Source organism: Sphaerodactylus townsendi, linkage group LG01 (assembly GCF_021028975.2).
Source record: "Sphaerodactylus townsendi isolate TG3544 linkage group LG01, MPM_Stown_v2.3, whole genome shotgun sequence".
Taxonomy (NCBI): domain Eukaryota; kingdom Metazoa; phylum Chordata; class Lepidosauria; order Squamata; family Sphaerodactylidae; genus Sphaerodactylus; species Sphaerodactylus townsendi.
The window spans coordinates 130087033-130102148 of record NC_059425.1 but is presented as its reverse complement, the minus strand read 5'-3'; the positions used below and the strand labels follow the sequence as shown (position 1 = coordinate 130102148).

Genomic DNA, 15116 nt, shown 5'->3' with positions numbered 1-15116 from the left:
TTCCACTAATCATTTTTTTCTTTTTTCAAAATTAAAGTAATTGAAGCTTTTCATAATGATTACATTTTTGCTGAAAATGTACATTGTATGTTTAAGTTAATAGCTATTTTCTTTTCTGGTACTACAATCTCTTTTCCAATCAACATGTTGCTAATGTATTGACAACTGAAAAGTATCTGGGGTATAACATTTATGAATCTGAAAATAGATTGTTTTAATGGCAAACTGATTTGACTTCTAAGCACGAACCTTTTTTTCCCCCTCCTTCTAGGTAATAAATGTAGATCTGCTCCATGTTGAAAACCGAGCTAATGACATTGTCAAATCAGATCGAACCATTCAACTAGTGTTGGGACAGCTTATAGATGAGTGAGTTATTTCAAGGGTAATTAAATGCAGTGGAAATTAATATCATGCTTTTAGGTGTGATGAATGTCAAGTAAAGGCCAATAATTGTGAATTATGATGGAGGAATCATTCTTCAGCTTTTATGGAGCAGTTTGAAGTGCCATAAAAGTGAGAATTGCTATACTAAAGTATTATTATAGTTCACAAACTTTAAAAAAGCATTTTAATCTTTCCTTAAGACAAAGATAAAAGGGCTTATCTTGCAGTATTTATTGTCATTCTTTGTGAATGAATGAATTCAAACAAAATAGAAGGAATGTGGGATGACTATAGGACAGGAATCTGTAGAAAGCAAAATGCACAGAGGAGATTACCTTTATTTCATCTGAAGTGGAATGACATGAAATGTGTTAAAGGATGGGGCACTCAGTCTTCTGAACTAGTTGTGCTAAACACAAAAGTTGTGATTGGTGAGGCTTGTGTCACTTTAATATAGTATCTGCTGGGATAGATCCAGCCCCTCCGCTGAGCAGAGTCTGAACCCCTGAAGGATCCTTAGGCTGGAGACTGTTGAGCAGAGGGGCCAGATCCATTCTCCTATAGACAGTGTTGTCTAGAATCTTTGATAGAATACCTTGTACTGTATATACTCGAGTATAAGCTGAGGCACCTAATTTTACCACAAAAAACTGGGGCGGTTTCCGCACAGGCAGAATAAGCCGACTGAAGGACGCTCAAAGCAGTGTTTGAGGCGGACTGTTCGCACAGCCGTTGGCGGAACGCCAATGCTATGGTGATGCTGAAATGCTGGCGCGCCTATGAAGCGACGTAATCAAAAGTCGCTAAACAAGCGAGTTTTACAAACAACAGCACTCCACAGGCGCATCCGTATGAAGCGCCAGCCTGGATCCGATGGCGGAAACCCTGCCCCAAGGCAGCCAGCACTGGCGGCGGCCATGTTTGGTAGGCCGTACAAATGCAGCAGCCATGTTGGTGAGGGCAGCTGTCACGGCGTTCCCCGGCACAGGGAGCTGTGGGAGGCAGCAGTGCCAAACGGAGACACGGGTGGCTGCCGCTAGTGTTGCGAAGGTGCACACACCTGAGCCACCAGCAGAACACTCGTGTCCAGCACCAGAGAAGAAGCAGACTCCTTGTGGGACGGGGTTGTCATACAGCCGTGGGAGGGCACTGGGGACTCAAATGCAAGTTCCGGGGCTGCTGAGGTGGAAGCCACACCCCCGCCCAGTCAGGAAACCCGCAGCCGCAAACGGGGAAATACAAAGCAGTGCCCCAACGACGCTACCGTGCAAAGCGCTGCGGCTTAGTGTCGCCGCTTGATTTCAATAATGTCGCTGCCCATGCAAACACTCCGCCTCTGCTGCGCAGCACATAACACCGACGTCGCAGTGCTGTAATTGAGTGTGCGGAAACCGCCTGGGAAATTTATTGACTTGAGTATAAGCTTTCGAACTTGACTCAATAGCAGCTAAAAAACAGAAGATTTGGGAGCAAGGTGAGATAGAGTTGCTTAATAGAGTTTGTATTAGGGATGAGCAGCTTTCCAGCACTCTAGGAACACAAATGAACCACTGTTTTCCTCCACATGTAGAATAATTCTGGGATTCATAGCCATGCCAGCCTAAACTTTGCTCCAAAGAAAGTCTTTGTCTTCAGTAACATCAGTATTTGGCAATAAACTACTGTATGAAGAATTGTATTCATCTAGAATGTAATGCACCAATAACCCTAAGGAGAGAAACGCCTCGGTTTCTTTTAACACACACAACCTAGTTCTAATGCTGTGCAGGCTATCCTTACAGCTTGTTTTTACGGCTCTCTGGTGAGTTAGAAAAAATCAGCAACATGCTTACCGGATCCCCACAGCAGCCCCAGCTCCGGCCGCCATCTTGGAATTACCAAATATACTTGAGTATAAGCTGAGGGGGGCTTTTTCAGCATAAAAAATGTGCTGAAAAAGTCGGCTTATATTCGAGTGTGTACGGTATTTGGTTTCAGGAACTGAATGAAATAACACAGACAACAATAACTTGATAATTAAAAAAAATTCTATTGCAGATATGGATCATCAGTGCTTGCTTGTGATATCACACTTCTGTACAATGTTATACTCCTAAAAACTGCAATTAGTATGTTAACTCAAAGCCTTGTAAAGGCAGGTGAGAGAATACAAGGAACTGAATGCTGTGGCTTCAGTGTACCGTTGATTTAAAGATTCCACGTGGTAGCAGCAAAATAAAGCAGGAGTCTGGTAACACCTTAACAACTAACAGAATTTATTCAACGAAAGCTTATGCTGAAGTTAATTTTGTTTGGTTTAAGGTGCCACTTAATACCTGTTTTATACTGAACTTTGTATAAAGAGTCCAGCATATGTATAATATCTTTAAATAATAGTGTAAAATTAAGGTTAATCCTAGGGAGGTGGATCTTCTTTGCCTTTCTCTTATCACCAGCCTCTTGCACATCCTTAAAATCTTGTGTCAAGGATTGGGGAATCCTTGTTAACAAAATGCACTGCAACACTGGCTGCAGTACGATGGGTCAACTGGATGGAATCACTGTCCACCAACACCACTGTAAATCACAAAAGAAGCAAGCTATTACGCATGATTTTCTCCTTCTCACTTGAACCCCACTCCTGTACTGCAGTGCATTGAAAGAGTTTCCCAGTGTTCAGTGGAAGACTTGTGTGATTCACTGGGAGCTGCTGGAAGAAGGAAAAGGTGGTGAAGAGCTACTACAGCAACCACATCTATGAACTTTTTCCATAGTCTCAAGCAAAGAGATGTTGAGATGACTGATTTAAGGACACATATGCGAGGCAAATTTATATTGGTGTATCCACATTTTATTCTTGTTTTTGTTTTAGGCATTACCTAGATCAAGTGGCAGAAGAAACAAATGACAAATTACAGGAAACAGGCCAAGTGAAAATATCTGATTTGTGTAAAACATATAACCTTCCAGGAGACTTCTTGAAGCAGGTGACTATACCCTCTTCATGCAGAAATGGGACTTCCCTCTGAAATAGATGATATTACCGCCCATAACTATTTTATGGTTCTCACTGCTGGAATCATAGGTTTATTTTCTGGATGGGAGTGTAAGTATAGTAAAATTATGATGTTTGAATTTTAAGTAATCCAGTGTACACTATTTTAATATCCTTGTTTCCACTAAACATAGTTACCGAGATATCAAATCTGAGTGTCAGAACAGAATTCAATTTCCTAACAGCCTTTGTACTTAATAATACGGACAAGAAGCAGTATCCTTCAAGCATAAACATCTGATCCACTAGTTCAATAAGTTTCTCTGAAAAGAATAATAGTTTTTGTAGTAAGGTGCAGGGAGAACGAGTTAACATCTTAACTCAGACTATTAAATATAGATTCATAAAGCGTTTGTTGATCTGTTGGTTGCATGAGGGAAAATGTGCAGCCAAAGATATGTAAAAATGCATTTTCCTAAATAAATATATGATGAAAATAAGTACTGGTAGCAATGTGTCTTGTTTATATGGCATTCCTACACATTCATACCAGTAGCACCTTATAATACTACTGAAAGATTTGGTATTCTCTAGACTGGATACATACTGTCATGTTCTGTGGTTGTGATGTTGTTAAGAATACCATAGTTGGACTTGATATTCAGGTAGGTAGCTGTGTTGGTCTGAAGCAGCAGAAAAAAAGTTTGAGTCGAGTGACACTTCCACCCGCAGTCACCAAAAGCTATGTCCGCTGGGTTTTTTTCTTTATATATATAAGTACCAACCAATATTTGTTTCCTTAATTCTTCCCCATATGGTAGCTGCCATTGGGAATATAAATAAAAAAACCCGCCCTTTATCTCCTTTTGGTCGTGTGCATGAACTTATAAGGCAAAGTGGATGACCACCTTGGTCCTCAGGAGAGTAGGGTGGGAGTCCCATGTTTCTTCAAACAAAGTCAGATTTTATTTATAACTGATAGGTAATTTCAAGGTTTCAAGCAAAATATTTACAAAATAAAATGAAACTGAAGCAACAGATACTCAACATAAATTCACTCCGTACTTTCTGACAGCTTCTCTCTCATCGTTTTCTTAAACTCTCTGTCTTTATTTTGTTTAACAGTTTATTGAGACTTTGACTTGCTCTGTATACTCTCTGACTCTCACAGAGCCTTGAGACTGTGACTTCTCACTCAGAAACTCTAACACACTCGCTAGTGTTTGCTTTTACTAATTCATAAAGAGGCATGTCATATGTTTGTATATGGTAGACAGTGATACAGCTGCTTTTCTGTTTATGTCATATCTGAACTCTATCACAGTTAAAGTTGTTTATTGAATACTTGTGGCATACACTTAGAATTCAATGCAGTGTTAAATCATTTGTCCAGTCAAATGCTACCTTTTTGTTCTCAGGCATTTTCTACTCGTCTGGGTAAAATTATCCATGGGCAAATAGATCAGGAGAATCGAGGGGTGATTTTCACAGAGGCATTTGTAACTCAGCATCGTGCCCGCATTCGTGGTCTCTTCAGCGCCATCACAAGGTAAGTCAAAATATGCATTTCGGCTTGTAACAATTTTACCTTTTTCCCTACATAGGAGGGAGAATAAAAAGTTGGTTCTTTAAATATGTAAAACTGTAACATGTGTTTTACCGCCACATCCACAAGTCGAGTGCCTGGCTGCAGCACTGCAGCCGCACCACCCCACCACTCCCAAAGGGGCTGTCCGGCTGCAAAAGTGCAAAACGCTCCTCGCCACTGAGCAGCCTCTATTGACCTGTTCCAACTTAAGCCACCTTTTTTGGTGACTTAAATCTGAACTGATCTCCCCTGGCATATGGCGGCGGATGGCCTGGAAGGCGCCAACTAAAGTTGGCCCCTTCTCCAGCCACACCCTGCACTACCCCCACTGCATGACAGAGGTGGCACAAGTGCGGGAGTTCTGGTGCTGCAGTCAGCGCCAAGTCCCAGCGCTGGGGCTGGGTGGTAGGGGTTGTGCGCCAGCGAAATCATGCTTCTGCCAGGGTAAGTGTCCTGACGCACCGATCTTACAGTGGAATTCCACCCCATCCTTTGATGAGGCTCAGAATCTTCTTGGAAAGATACACAAGTTGAATATGTAATGCTCTTATCTTGCATGATAAAGGCAATGAACTACATTTGAATTGGATTCTATTTTTAACAGCTAGCAATGATAATTTCTATTTTTAACAGCTTGCATCACTCTAGTGCTTGCTTTTCTACAAAGCACTCATTCTCATAATTATACAGATGAATAGTTCCACTCTTCAATTTTTCAGATTCTGGGGTGTCAGATCAACAATTATAATTTTTTTTGAGTAATGGTACTAGTACAGTGTGTGACACAATGACAGGGTGGGTATGCATCATAGGAGGCAGACTTATTATGTTTTTCGTACCTTACCCTCCATCTAGCGATTCAAGTTTGGCCCATCCACTGGGGCAGTGAGAAAGAGCTGGAAGCTACAACAATAGGGACATGCATGCTTCTTTAAACACATTCCTGTCTAATTTACATTGAAGTTGCTTTAGCAATCTCTCAGTTTATGTGCACAGCCACCAAGTTCCTGTTGAGACAGCATGTCACACAAATGACTAGTACATTGCATCTGGAATCTTTAAAGACAGCCATGAAATGTTCTTTGCCTTCTGCCATCTAGGCCTGAAACACTGGCAGGATGTAGGGAATGGTACAAAGGCGAGAGAGCTTTCTCCCCCCCCCCCCCCCCCACCGCGACTCCATTCCAGTCTTTCCTCTGTATTGGTCTCTCCCTTGTTATGAAAGAAAAGTTAGGTTGTTCTTGGAGAATTGCACATGCTGTCTGAACCCAAACTTATTCAAATTCTCCACTGTGAAATGAACCGTGCAAATTTTTTAGCCCAGAGAAGGACCCTAGAACTATGCAAAGCATCAAAGTCACACAAGTCTACAAACTTGGTATAAATCTTTCCAAATTTCACAGCGTTGTAGATATTGAAGTCGGCAAGCTGTATTTATGAATAAATACCAATTTAGTATTGTGGATTGCATATCTCTTGTAATAGCATTCCATGTACAAAGTGGAGCATAGCTAGATCTTCCTAGTTGGATTATTCCAGTGTTCAAAAATGTGGTGTCTGTCTTGGATTTAACATAAGATCCTGAAATTTCATTTTAATGTTTCCTGGCTTATAACTCATCTCTCTTCTCTCTTTAGGCCTACAGCAATTATTAACCTGATCACTCGGCATGGCTTCCAGGAGCATTTGCTTTACTGTGAGTTTGTTCAGACTCTTCAATGCTAATATCAGTTTCAGTAGTCTCTTTGCATAAGAGCCATACTAAGTGAGCTGCTAAGTAACAGTCTCATGTCATTAGTTTGTTAATAGGCCATTGGTCTTCTCCAACAGTGCTGAGTAGCTGCGTAGCTTTTCTTTTTTAAAAGCTGGTTGAACTAATCCAGTGAAATCCACATTGCCTGGTTTACACTTTTGGTTATATTTCTGCTAAAGCAGGTTTCACGTAAAATGGTTTAACAGAACATGTACAGATACCAACAAGCATTAGTTTCCTTATACTATCCCAACTTTAGAGGTTCCCTGATCCACAGTCAATAAAATTCCTAGTGATGAAACCAGAGGATGAAACAAGATGTGCAATGCTAGCTTAGTCATCTGTTATATTACTTGTTCACAGCAACAGGCAGCCTCACACACATAGCGGTACAGAATTCACATAACCTAGTGGCATTAACAGTTTGGCTTCTTATTTATAGACTTTGCTTGGTTATAGTGGACCTAGACTCTCTGTGATGTTCTTACCATTATGTGCTAGTATGTAAAGCATGTGCTTTATATCACTGGCTGTTTACTTTTCATTTCATGTATTCCTCCTGAATCATTGCAACTCTTGCTTTCTGCAGAGTGTTCCAACTAGCTTCTTCTGCTCCTTCCCTGCATATCTTTGCATGTCTTCTGGGAAGATGTAGCTAGAATCAAGCTTTCTAGGTGATCTAGGGCCAGTTATTCACTGCCTCACAGGGTCACCGTTAGAATACTATTGAGAAGGGGAGAATGAGGTTATATGTTACTTTGGGTCCCCACTGGGGAGAAAATTGGGGAATACAGAATTAATTGGGTCAGGCCACCATGCTAATGTTTGGAATTGTCTGGCGCTTCCCCGCTCGATTATAACTCTCCATCCTGACCAACTACCAGCCAGTAAGTTGGACAACATTCGCTTGATACGCCCTGCCCCTATGGCTGCTCAGAGCTTCCGGACTTTATCAAGTCACAGGATATTTCTCAGTGTCATTTCTGTTTGCCTGCTTCTTCTGCCATCAGTTTCAAACTTCAGACTTTCCTGCATGTCATCTTCAATATAGTGTATTGAACAGGATATGCAGCAGAATAGTGTGCCATTTTCTGCTTTGAGCTGAGCCTGAAACAGTGCCATTCAGTTGGTTGTCATTGTCAGTCTTGACAGACGAAACAATGTGCAGCCGCAGTCCCAACACAGCAGGTCCTGCTTTGAAAGCAGCCATGTTAGAGTTGGTCTCTGGATGTCTGTCACCCTGCTATGACTTCATGGCTCAGCCCAGAGATATTAAACATTATCTTTCTAACTCAGAATGACTTTTTGGAAAACTGTACCAAAATATCATCTGGGCAATGTCAGTGATCATGTATCAATTATTTTATGCATCTATATCCACTCTTTTAACCCACCTGACTCTTGAAGTGACATACAAGAAAAAAATTACATCAAATAATATATATATATATTTAACAGTTGACAACAGTACCTGGTTTGTGATATGTGAAAAGTTATGAAAATAGTTAACAAGGAAATTCCAGCTACATTGTCATGGGAAAAAACATTGGGTTTGTGAATATTCACAGGGAGGGGCTTGTGCTGTGAAGAAGTTGGTCCACGGAGCCTCATCTCCCCATCCTTGTGATTCTTTAACAGGCAGGCACCCTGATTTGTTTGCCAGTATGTTTAATGATGTGACTGCTTCATTTCTTTCCTCAGCCGTCCTGGAGGAACTTGTTAATTCTGGACGTCTGAAAGGCACAGTTGTGGGTGGAAGGCAAGACAAAGCTGTGTTCATCCCTGACATCTACGCCAGAACTCAGAGCAACTGGGTGGATTCTTTTTTCAAGCAAAATGGCTACTTGGGTAATGTCTTCTTTGTGAACATAAATTTCGGTCTGAAAGTTATTTGTCCAATGGAGTGTGTTTCAGGATAATGCTGTGGCTCAGTTAAGAGAGAACACCGGGACTATGGCTTAACCAAACTTACTGTGGCAAGCGTGGCCATCTAAGTGCTGGTCTCTGTGGATAGTTAGGGTTCCTCAAACTGGAGTCAGGCTTGAAGGTGAATTATTAAGTACACAGTTCGTCTTAACTATGTTTTTGTGTCTGAATAAACACGAGCATTTCCATCCTTGCTCATTCCCCAACTATAGAGCCAACTAGCCAGAGCAGATGCAATGAAACCAGCATTTGTAGAGGCAACTTATGATCTAACTAATCATCTGCAAGTCAATTTCTGGTAAATATAATTAAAATCATGGTTTTGTATGATCATAGTGGCCTGCATTCAGATGATCAGTTCCGTTAAACCACAGTCCCAGTGTTAGGTCTGAAGAGTTCTTCTTCTAAAATGCTTGCTCCACACATTCCTTCCTACTATGGCATTGTCTGTGTATTCTTAATGGTTGGAGTAAAGAAAGGAGGTGACCATTTTAGATTGCATTCCAACCGTGGTGTAATAAACAAAGGTAATTCATTACTGTGAAAGAAACTTGTTAGGTAAAGTTAAAGGAGAGCCATTCCATTCCTAACACTGTGTGTAACTTTGCTATCACAATAGTTGCAGTAGAGGAAAGGGAGCAGCGTCCCTCCATCAGCCTCTAAAGACAGCCCCAGGATTGTTCAAAGGGCAAATGTATGGTTCTCACACTTCTCTCCCATCTGGAATTCCCAGCAGGCGGATTCAGCAGGAGAGAAGGTAGTGCAGAATGTTGTTACCCCCCCTTGCCCTGCCCCCACCCTAAACCCGCTTTCTAGCTTAAAGGGAGGAAGTGTCCCTTTTCTTTTTTCTCAGATCTTGATAGTAATGTTCAAAGTGGGCAGAAGCAAGTTTGGAAAGACAGCATTAACTGCACTTTATCTGCCCATGACAAAAGCTATTTCCGTACAGCCCAATAACAGCGCCCTAGGGATGGTAAAAACAGGGAGCAAAGTTTTTCAAAAGCAGTGTTTTTCACTCGCTGCCATGCTAACGGCAGTGGGTGGAAGGTAGCGTTTTTTCCTGCACCACCCCCAAACACCTCCTTACTTCCTCCTGGCTTCCATCGCTCTGTGGAGGCCAGGGGACACGTCACTCTGGCCATGGGAGCGTGTCCCCTGGCCTCCACAGAGTGGCGGAAGCCAGGAGGAAGTAATCAGGTGTTTGGGGGGGCTGCACGGCTGTGTGAAGCCTGCTCCACCAGCTGCGCAGCCAGCAGGGCTGAATCTTGCCGATGCAGCCCCGCTGCTCTGGTTGTGCGGAAATAGCAAAGGTCTTTAATGGCAGGTGGGAGTAGCAGAGGGTGGGGATGGGCATAAGAATCATCTACCTTCTCACTATTTTATTCCTCCCTTAAGAGCATTGGGTAAAGTAGGGGTGGAGAATGTCAAATTCTCTCTTCTAAAGTGAATATATTTGTATGTGAGTGGAGCTGGGGAAATACTAGAAGTTCTCTTGCAATGGCGTTCAGTCTTTTAATATATAAAAGTACATTTTTTAGTTCCATCACACTTTATTATGAGCAGGAAACAAAATCTGGGGCAAGATTATCAGTCATGCAGAGAGACAAGTTTATCTCCCTTCCTCAAAATTAGTGTGGTATAGTGGACTCTAATCTGGAGAACTGGGTTTGATTCCCCACTTCTCCACATGATCAGTGGACTGTTGTCTAGATGGATTTGTTTCCCTGCTCCCAATGTGGAGCTTCTGGGTGACCTGGGGATTGCACAGTTCTTCAGAACTCTCTCAGCCCCACCTACTTCACAAGGTCTCTGTTGTGGGGAGGGGAAGGGAAGGAGTTTGTAAGTCACTTTGAGACTCCTTACAGTTGAGACAAGTGGGGTATAAGTCCAAACTGTTCTTTTTCTTCATTAAGATCAAGGACTTTCTGTCATTTTGTAGAATTTGATGCATTGTCTAGACTTGGCATCCCGGACCCTGTGAACTACATAAAGAAAAGACACAAGTCCTTGCCACTTCTGTTTTTGAAAGCATCCTGTGTTGGTCAGGAAATTGTGGATCAAGTGGAAGCCTCAGTGGATGAAGCCATCACTTCTGGAACTTGGGTGGACATTGTGGTATGATCTTTCTTCCATTCTTCCCACCATGTATTTTATTTATTTTTCTACAAAGTCAGTTTATGCCAAGTTAGGCAGTCATGCAAACAAGTTAATTCATTTATGTCTGGGTGAATGGGCGCCAAATCTACTATGGAAGTTTAGTAATGTTCTGCTCAAAACTCTAACCAATTATACCTGTAGAACAATTTCTTGGAGGTGGGATTACGTGTTTATCTATAATTCTCGGCGGAGCAGTACAGGATTGTAATTCAGAGTGGCCCAATACCACCAAGGTTAGATTGAAAACAAGGCATGATTTGTTTCAAACTTCTTATTAATTTGTTTCTGTGCAAACCTGTTGATCAGTAAGAGTAATTTGAAATAATTTATCTTCTATGATTGAAGCAGTCTGGAAAAAACAAGCTCATGCTTTAGTATCTGAATCCAAATTCCCACACCCCTAACTGCTATTTATATTATAGAAAGGTGGATGGAAAGGAAGCGTCAAAATACCTTTTCCCCTCACCATCTTTCTGTGATCTTCAAAGCTATCTATGGCTTTTTTTGTCTGTACAGAAATTGCAGAAGATCCTAACTGCAGATCTTTGATGTGTAGTCTGTTGGCTTTCAGAAAGCGGAATTGGGTGCCAAGATGAACTATATGACAAGATGAACTATAGCTAGTACATACAACTATGCAAGTGATTTTGTATGTGAGCGAATGGATGAGTGATACATTTACACTTGATTTTCCCCCCCTTTTGGTGTTTAATATTAGCCTCTTCTTCCAAGTTCATTATCCGTAGAAGATGCTAGCATGCTGCTCCAGCAAGTGATGCGATCTTTCACTAAGCAGCCTTCAACTTTGGTATTTGGCGACACTATTGTGGTTAGCGAGAAGTTTATCAGCAACTGTGCAGCTCTGTTTAATGACCTGATGCACCAGAAAGCTGAGAAGGTTAGTTACTGAGTCCTCTGTTTAGAAAGGCTGTACAACTGATGACTCTCAATTCCAGTGCAGCCCACCAGAATTAAAATAATGTTTTAATGAAGGGGAAAAGACTGTAGACAATACTACTCTGTAATGCACTTATTTGTTCCTGTATGTATTATCCTAACATGCTGTGTTAATACTTATGCTTTTTTCAACTTTGTGTCAGATTTCTTCCTGGTTTCAGATTTCCACAATCTTAATCTTTATATTGCTTATTGACTTACATTATGTTATCTACCTTGAGTCTCAGTGAGAAAAGTGGACCATAAAGAACATATATATGAATTATTATTATTATCATCATCATCATCATCATCATTATTATTCGCTGAGGCCAATGTTGACAGGGTCCTGGCTGCTGTTAGACCTACTTCCTGTCCTCTGGATCCGTGCACTCTTGGCTGATTAAAACTTGCCGTGAGGAGTTGCAACCCCATCTGTTGCATATGATCAACTGCTCCCTTGAGCAAGGAGTGTTTCTGGGTGGGTTGAAGGAGGCAGTGATCCGCCCACTCTTGAAAAGACCATCCTTAGATCCTAGTGATCTGGCCAATTACCGCCCCGTTTCGAACCTTTCGTTTCTGGGGAAGGTAATTGAGAGAGTGGTGTTGGAGCAGCTTCAGGGCTTCCTGGAGGACACATCGGTGCTCGATCCCTTCCAGTCCGGCTTCCGTGCTGAGCATGGGACGGAGACCGTCCTCGTCGCCATCACAGATACACTCTTCATGCAGCTTGACCGAGGCGGATTGGCGCTGCCGGTATTATTGGACCTTACCGCAGTGTTTGATGTGGTTGACCATGACCTTTTGACCCACCGCCTGGCCGTTGCTGGGGTGCGGGGCACTGCCCTTCAGTGGCTTGCCTCGTTCCTCCGGGAACGGAATCAGCAAGTGTGGTGTGGGGATCAGGCCTCTCAGCGGTGCCCACTTTCTTGTGGTGTGCCTCAGGAAGCGCTGCTGTCCCCACTGTTATTTAACATCTACATGCGACCCCTTGCTCAGCTGGTGCTCAGCTGGTGCGGAGTTTTGGCCTGATCTGTCATCAATATGCTGATGACACTCAGCTCATTCTGTTGATGGGGGGGTGGCAGCCGCTGTCCCTGCGGCTCTACAGCATTGTTTGGAGGCGGTCGCTGGTTGGTTGAAGCAGAGCAGGTTAAAACTTAATCCAACAAAGATGGAGATCCTCTGGCTGGGTCGCGAGGGGGAGATTGGGGATTTTCAGCTGCCGGTGTTGGAAGGGGTCTCTTTGACACCGACCCTTTCAGCTCGCAACCTGGGTGTCCACCTAGATTCATCTCTTTCAGTGGAGGCCCAGGTGGCACTTGTAACTTGGGTTGCTTTTTTACATCTTCGCCAGGCCTGGTGGCTGGCCCCCTATCTCTCCCAGGTCGACCTGGCCACAGTGATCCATGCAACAGTCACCTCCAGGCTGGACTATTGTAACTCGCTCTACGCGGGCCTTTCCTTGCGGCTGATCCGGAAATTGAAGCTGGTCCAGAATGCAGCGGCCCGTCTTCTCACAGGTGGTTCAGTTAGAGATCATATCACCCCCGTGTTGTGCCGTCTGCACTGGCTCCCAGTGGAGTTCTGGATTATCTTCAAGGTGTCGGTATTGACCTTTAAGGCCCTTTACGGCCTGGGGCCCTCATACCTGCAACACTGCCTTACCTCATATGTCCCGAGTCGCTCTCTCCGTTCGGCAGAGGCGAATTTACTGGTCCCTGTCCCTCTATGATGCGGCTAGCCTCCACCCAGGCCAGGGCTTTTACAGCCCTGGCCCTTGCCTGGTGGAACGCTCTTCGTCCAGCTGTCAGAGCCCTGCGGGACCTTGGGGAGTTTCGCAGGGCCTGTAAAACTGAGCTGTTCCACCAGGCTTTTGGGGAGGCTGGCCACTGAGTCCACCCCTCCCTGTTGCCTATGCGTCATCGGCTTATCTGAAAATCTGCCAGTCCCCTCCCGGGGTTTTACCAGACGTAATCCACCTAATTTATTTATTAATTATGGAAGGTTAATGCTGCTACTGTTTTTATTGTATTTATGTTTTAATTTGGGGTTATTTGATTGTTTTAGTTGCAATCTATTGTGTCTGGTTGCCTGTAAACCACCCTGAGCCCTTCGGGGGTAGGGCGGTCTAATAAATCAAATAAATAAATAAATAAAATAGTAATAGTAATAATAATAATAATAATAAATAGTTACTGGTTTTGCAAGTGTTTCGTGATGACAGACATAAGTAAAAATTGTAGATACTTTCAGTGTTCTAAAAGTGCAGTCTAAATGAATTAGAGAAGTGGCATTTTGACAGAAATATTTATTACTGCAGAGGAAAGGGGGAAAATAGTAATTACATTTTTAGCAACAATTCAAGATTCTGACAAAAATGTTCTTAAACAGTTCTGTAGTCCCACAGGTAGGGCAGTCCAGATGTTTTCAGACAGCCTCCTGTAACAAGATCTATGAGCTAAGTAAAACATATTTTCCAGTTCTCAATTATTGGTGATATAATTCTATTAGGAAATACTGTATGCTGCTATGATTTCTGTGGGTAAGTAAAAGTAAGGCTGTGTAGCAGCAGTTTCTTCCACAGAGAAGGCAAACTACCATATTCTGTACCTGTCAAAGGCTTTAAACAGCCTACATTCAATATATCATAGGAGCCAAACCTCAAGATTATAACAGCATGGATGAAATGAAGTCTAAAAAAAAAAATAGTCATAGGTTTCCTAGTAGAATTGATCTGGATGGGAAGTCTAAAGTAAAGCAGTAGCCATACTCTAGCACAGGGGTAGGGAACCTGCGGCTCTCCAGATGTTCAGGAACTACAATTCCCATCAGCCCCTACCAGCATGGCCAATTGGCCATGCTGACAGAGGCTGATGGGAATTGTAGTTCCTGAACATCTGGAGAGCCGCAGGTTCCCTACCCCTGCTCTAGCATCTCCAATTTATGGCTGGCAAGCCAGAAGGGCCTCTGCCTTTTGCCCTAGAGAACCACTGCAAATGAGAATAGACAATACTTTTCATCTTTTGAAGTTAGTCTACACTGCTGGTGGTGTCTTGCTCAAATTGTTGATCAAATTTCCACCTTTCCGCTGTAGTAATACATATTTCTGTCAGAATGCCATTTCTCCTTGTTGCTGAGCGTGGAGAGATGGTGTTGAAAACCTTGAGAACTTACAGTGAGTTCCATATAGCACAATTCATTGAACACACTTTTGTTGTTCATTTCAGGAAATGAAAAATAATAACCCGGTTCACTTAATCACTGAAGAGGACCTGAAGCAGTCTTCCCTTATAGAAAATGCATCCTCAAGTAAAAAAGACAAAAAAGATGACAGAAGGAAGAAAGCAAATGGTAGGGAAGTACAATCCTTAACTACTGGATAGCACTGCAGG

At 42.7% G+C, this 15116-nt stretch overlaps 1 protein-coding gene across 2 annotated transcripts in view; it reads left to right on the top strand.

Annotated features, from left to right (window-relative positions):
* The window catches only part of UFL1 (UFM1 specific ligase 1), a 39350-nt gene that overhangs the window by 10482 nt on the left and 13752 nt on the right, over nucleotides 1-15116 (top strand). For both annotated transcript variants that reach the window (XR_007244300.1, XM_048494143.1), the window contains exons 4-11: nucleotides 272-369; nucleotides 3239-3353; nucleotides 4780-4910; nucleotides 6587-6645; nucleotides 8404-8550; nucleotides 10568-10743; nucleotides 11504-11683; nucleotides 14952-15075. Coding sequence is in view for 1 of the 2 variants with exons in the window: in XM_048494143.1 (XP_048350100.1) it covers nucleotides 272-369; nucleotides 3239-3353; nucleotides 4780-4910; nucleotides 6587-6645; nucleotides 8404-8550; nucleotides 10568-10743; nucleotides 11504-11683; nucleotides 14952-15075 (1030 nt within the window). In the remaining variant the exon portion in view is untranslated. The remainder of the gene's footprint in view (nucleotides 1-271; nucleotides 370-3238; nucleotides 3354-4779; nucleotides 4911-6586; nucleotides 6646-8403; nucleotides 8551-10567; nucleotides 10744-11503; nucleotides 11684-14951; nucleotides 15076-15116) is intronic.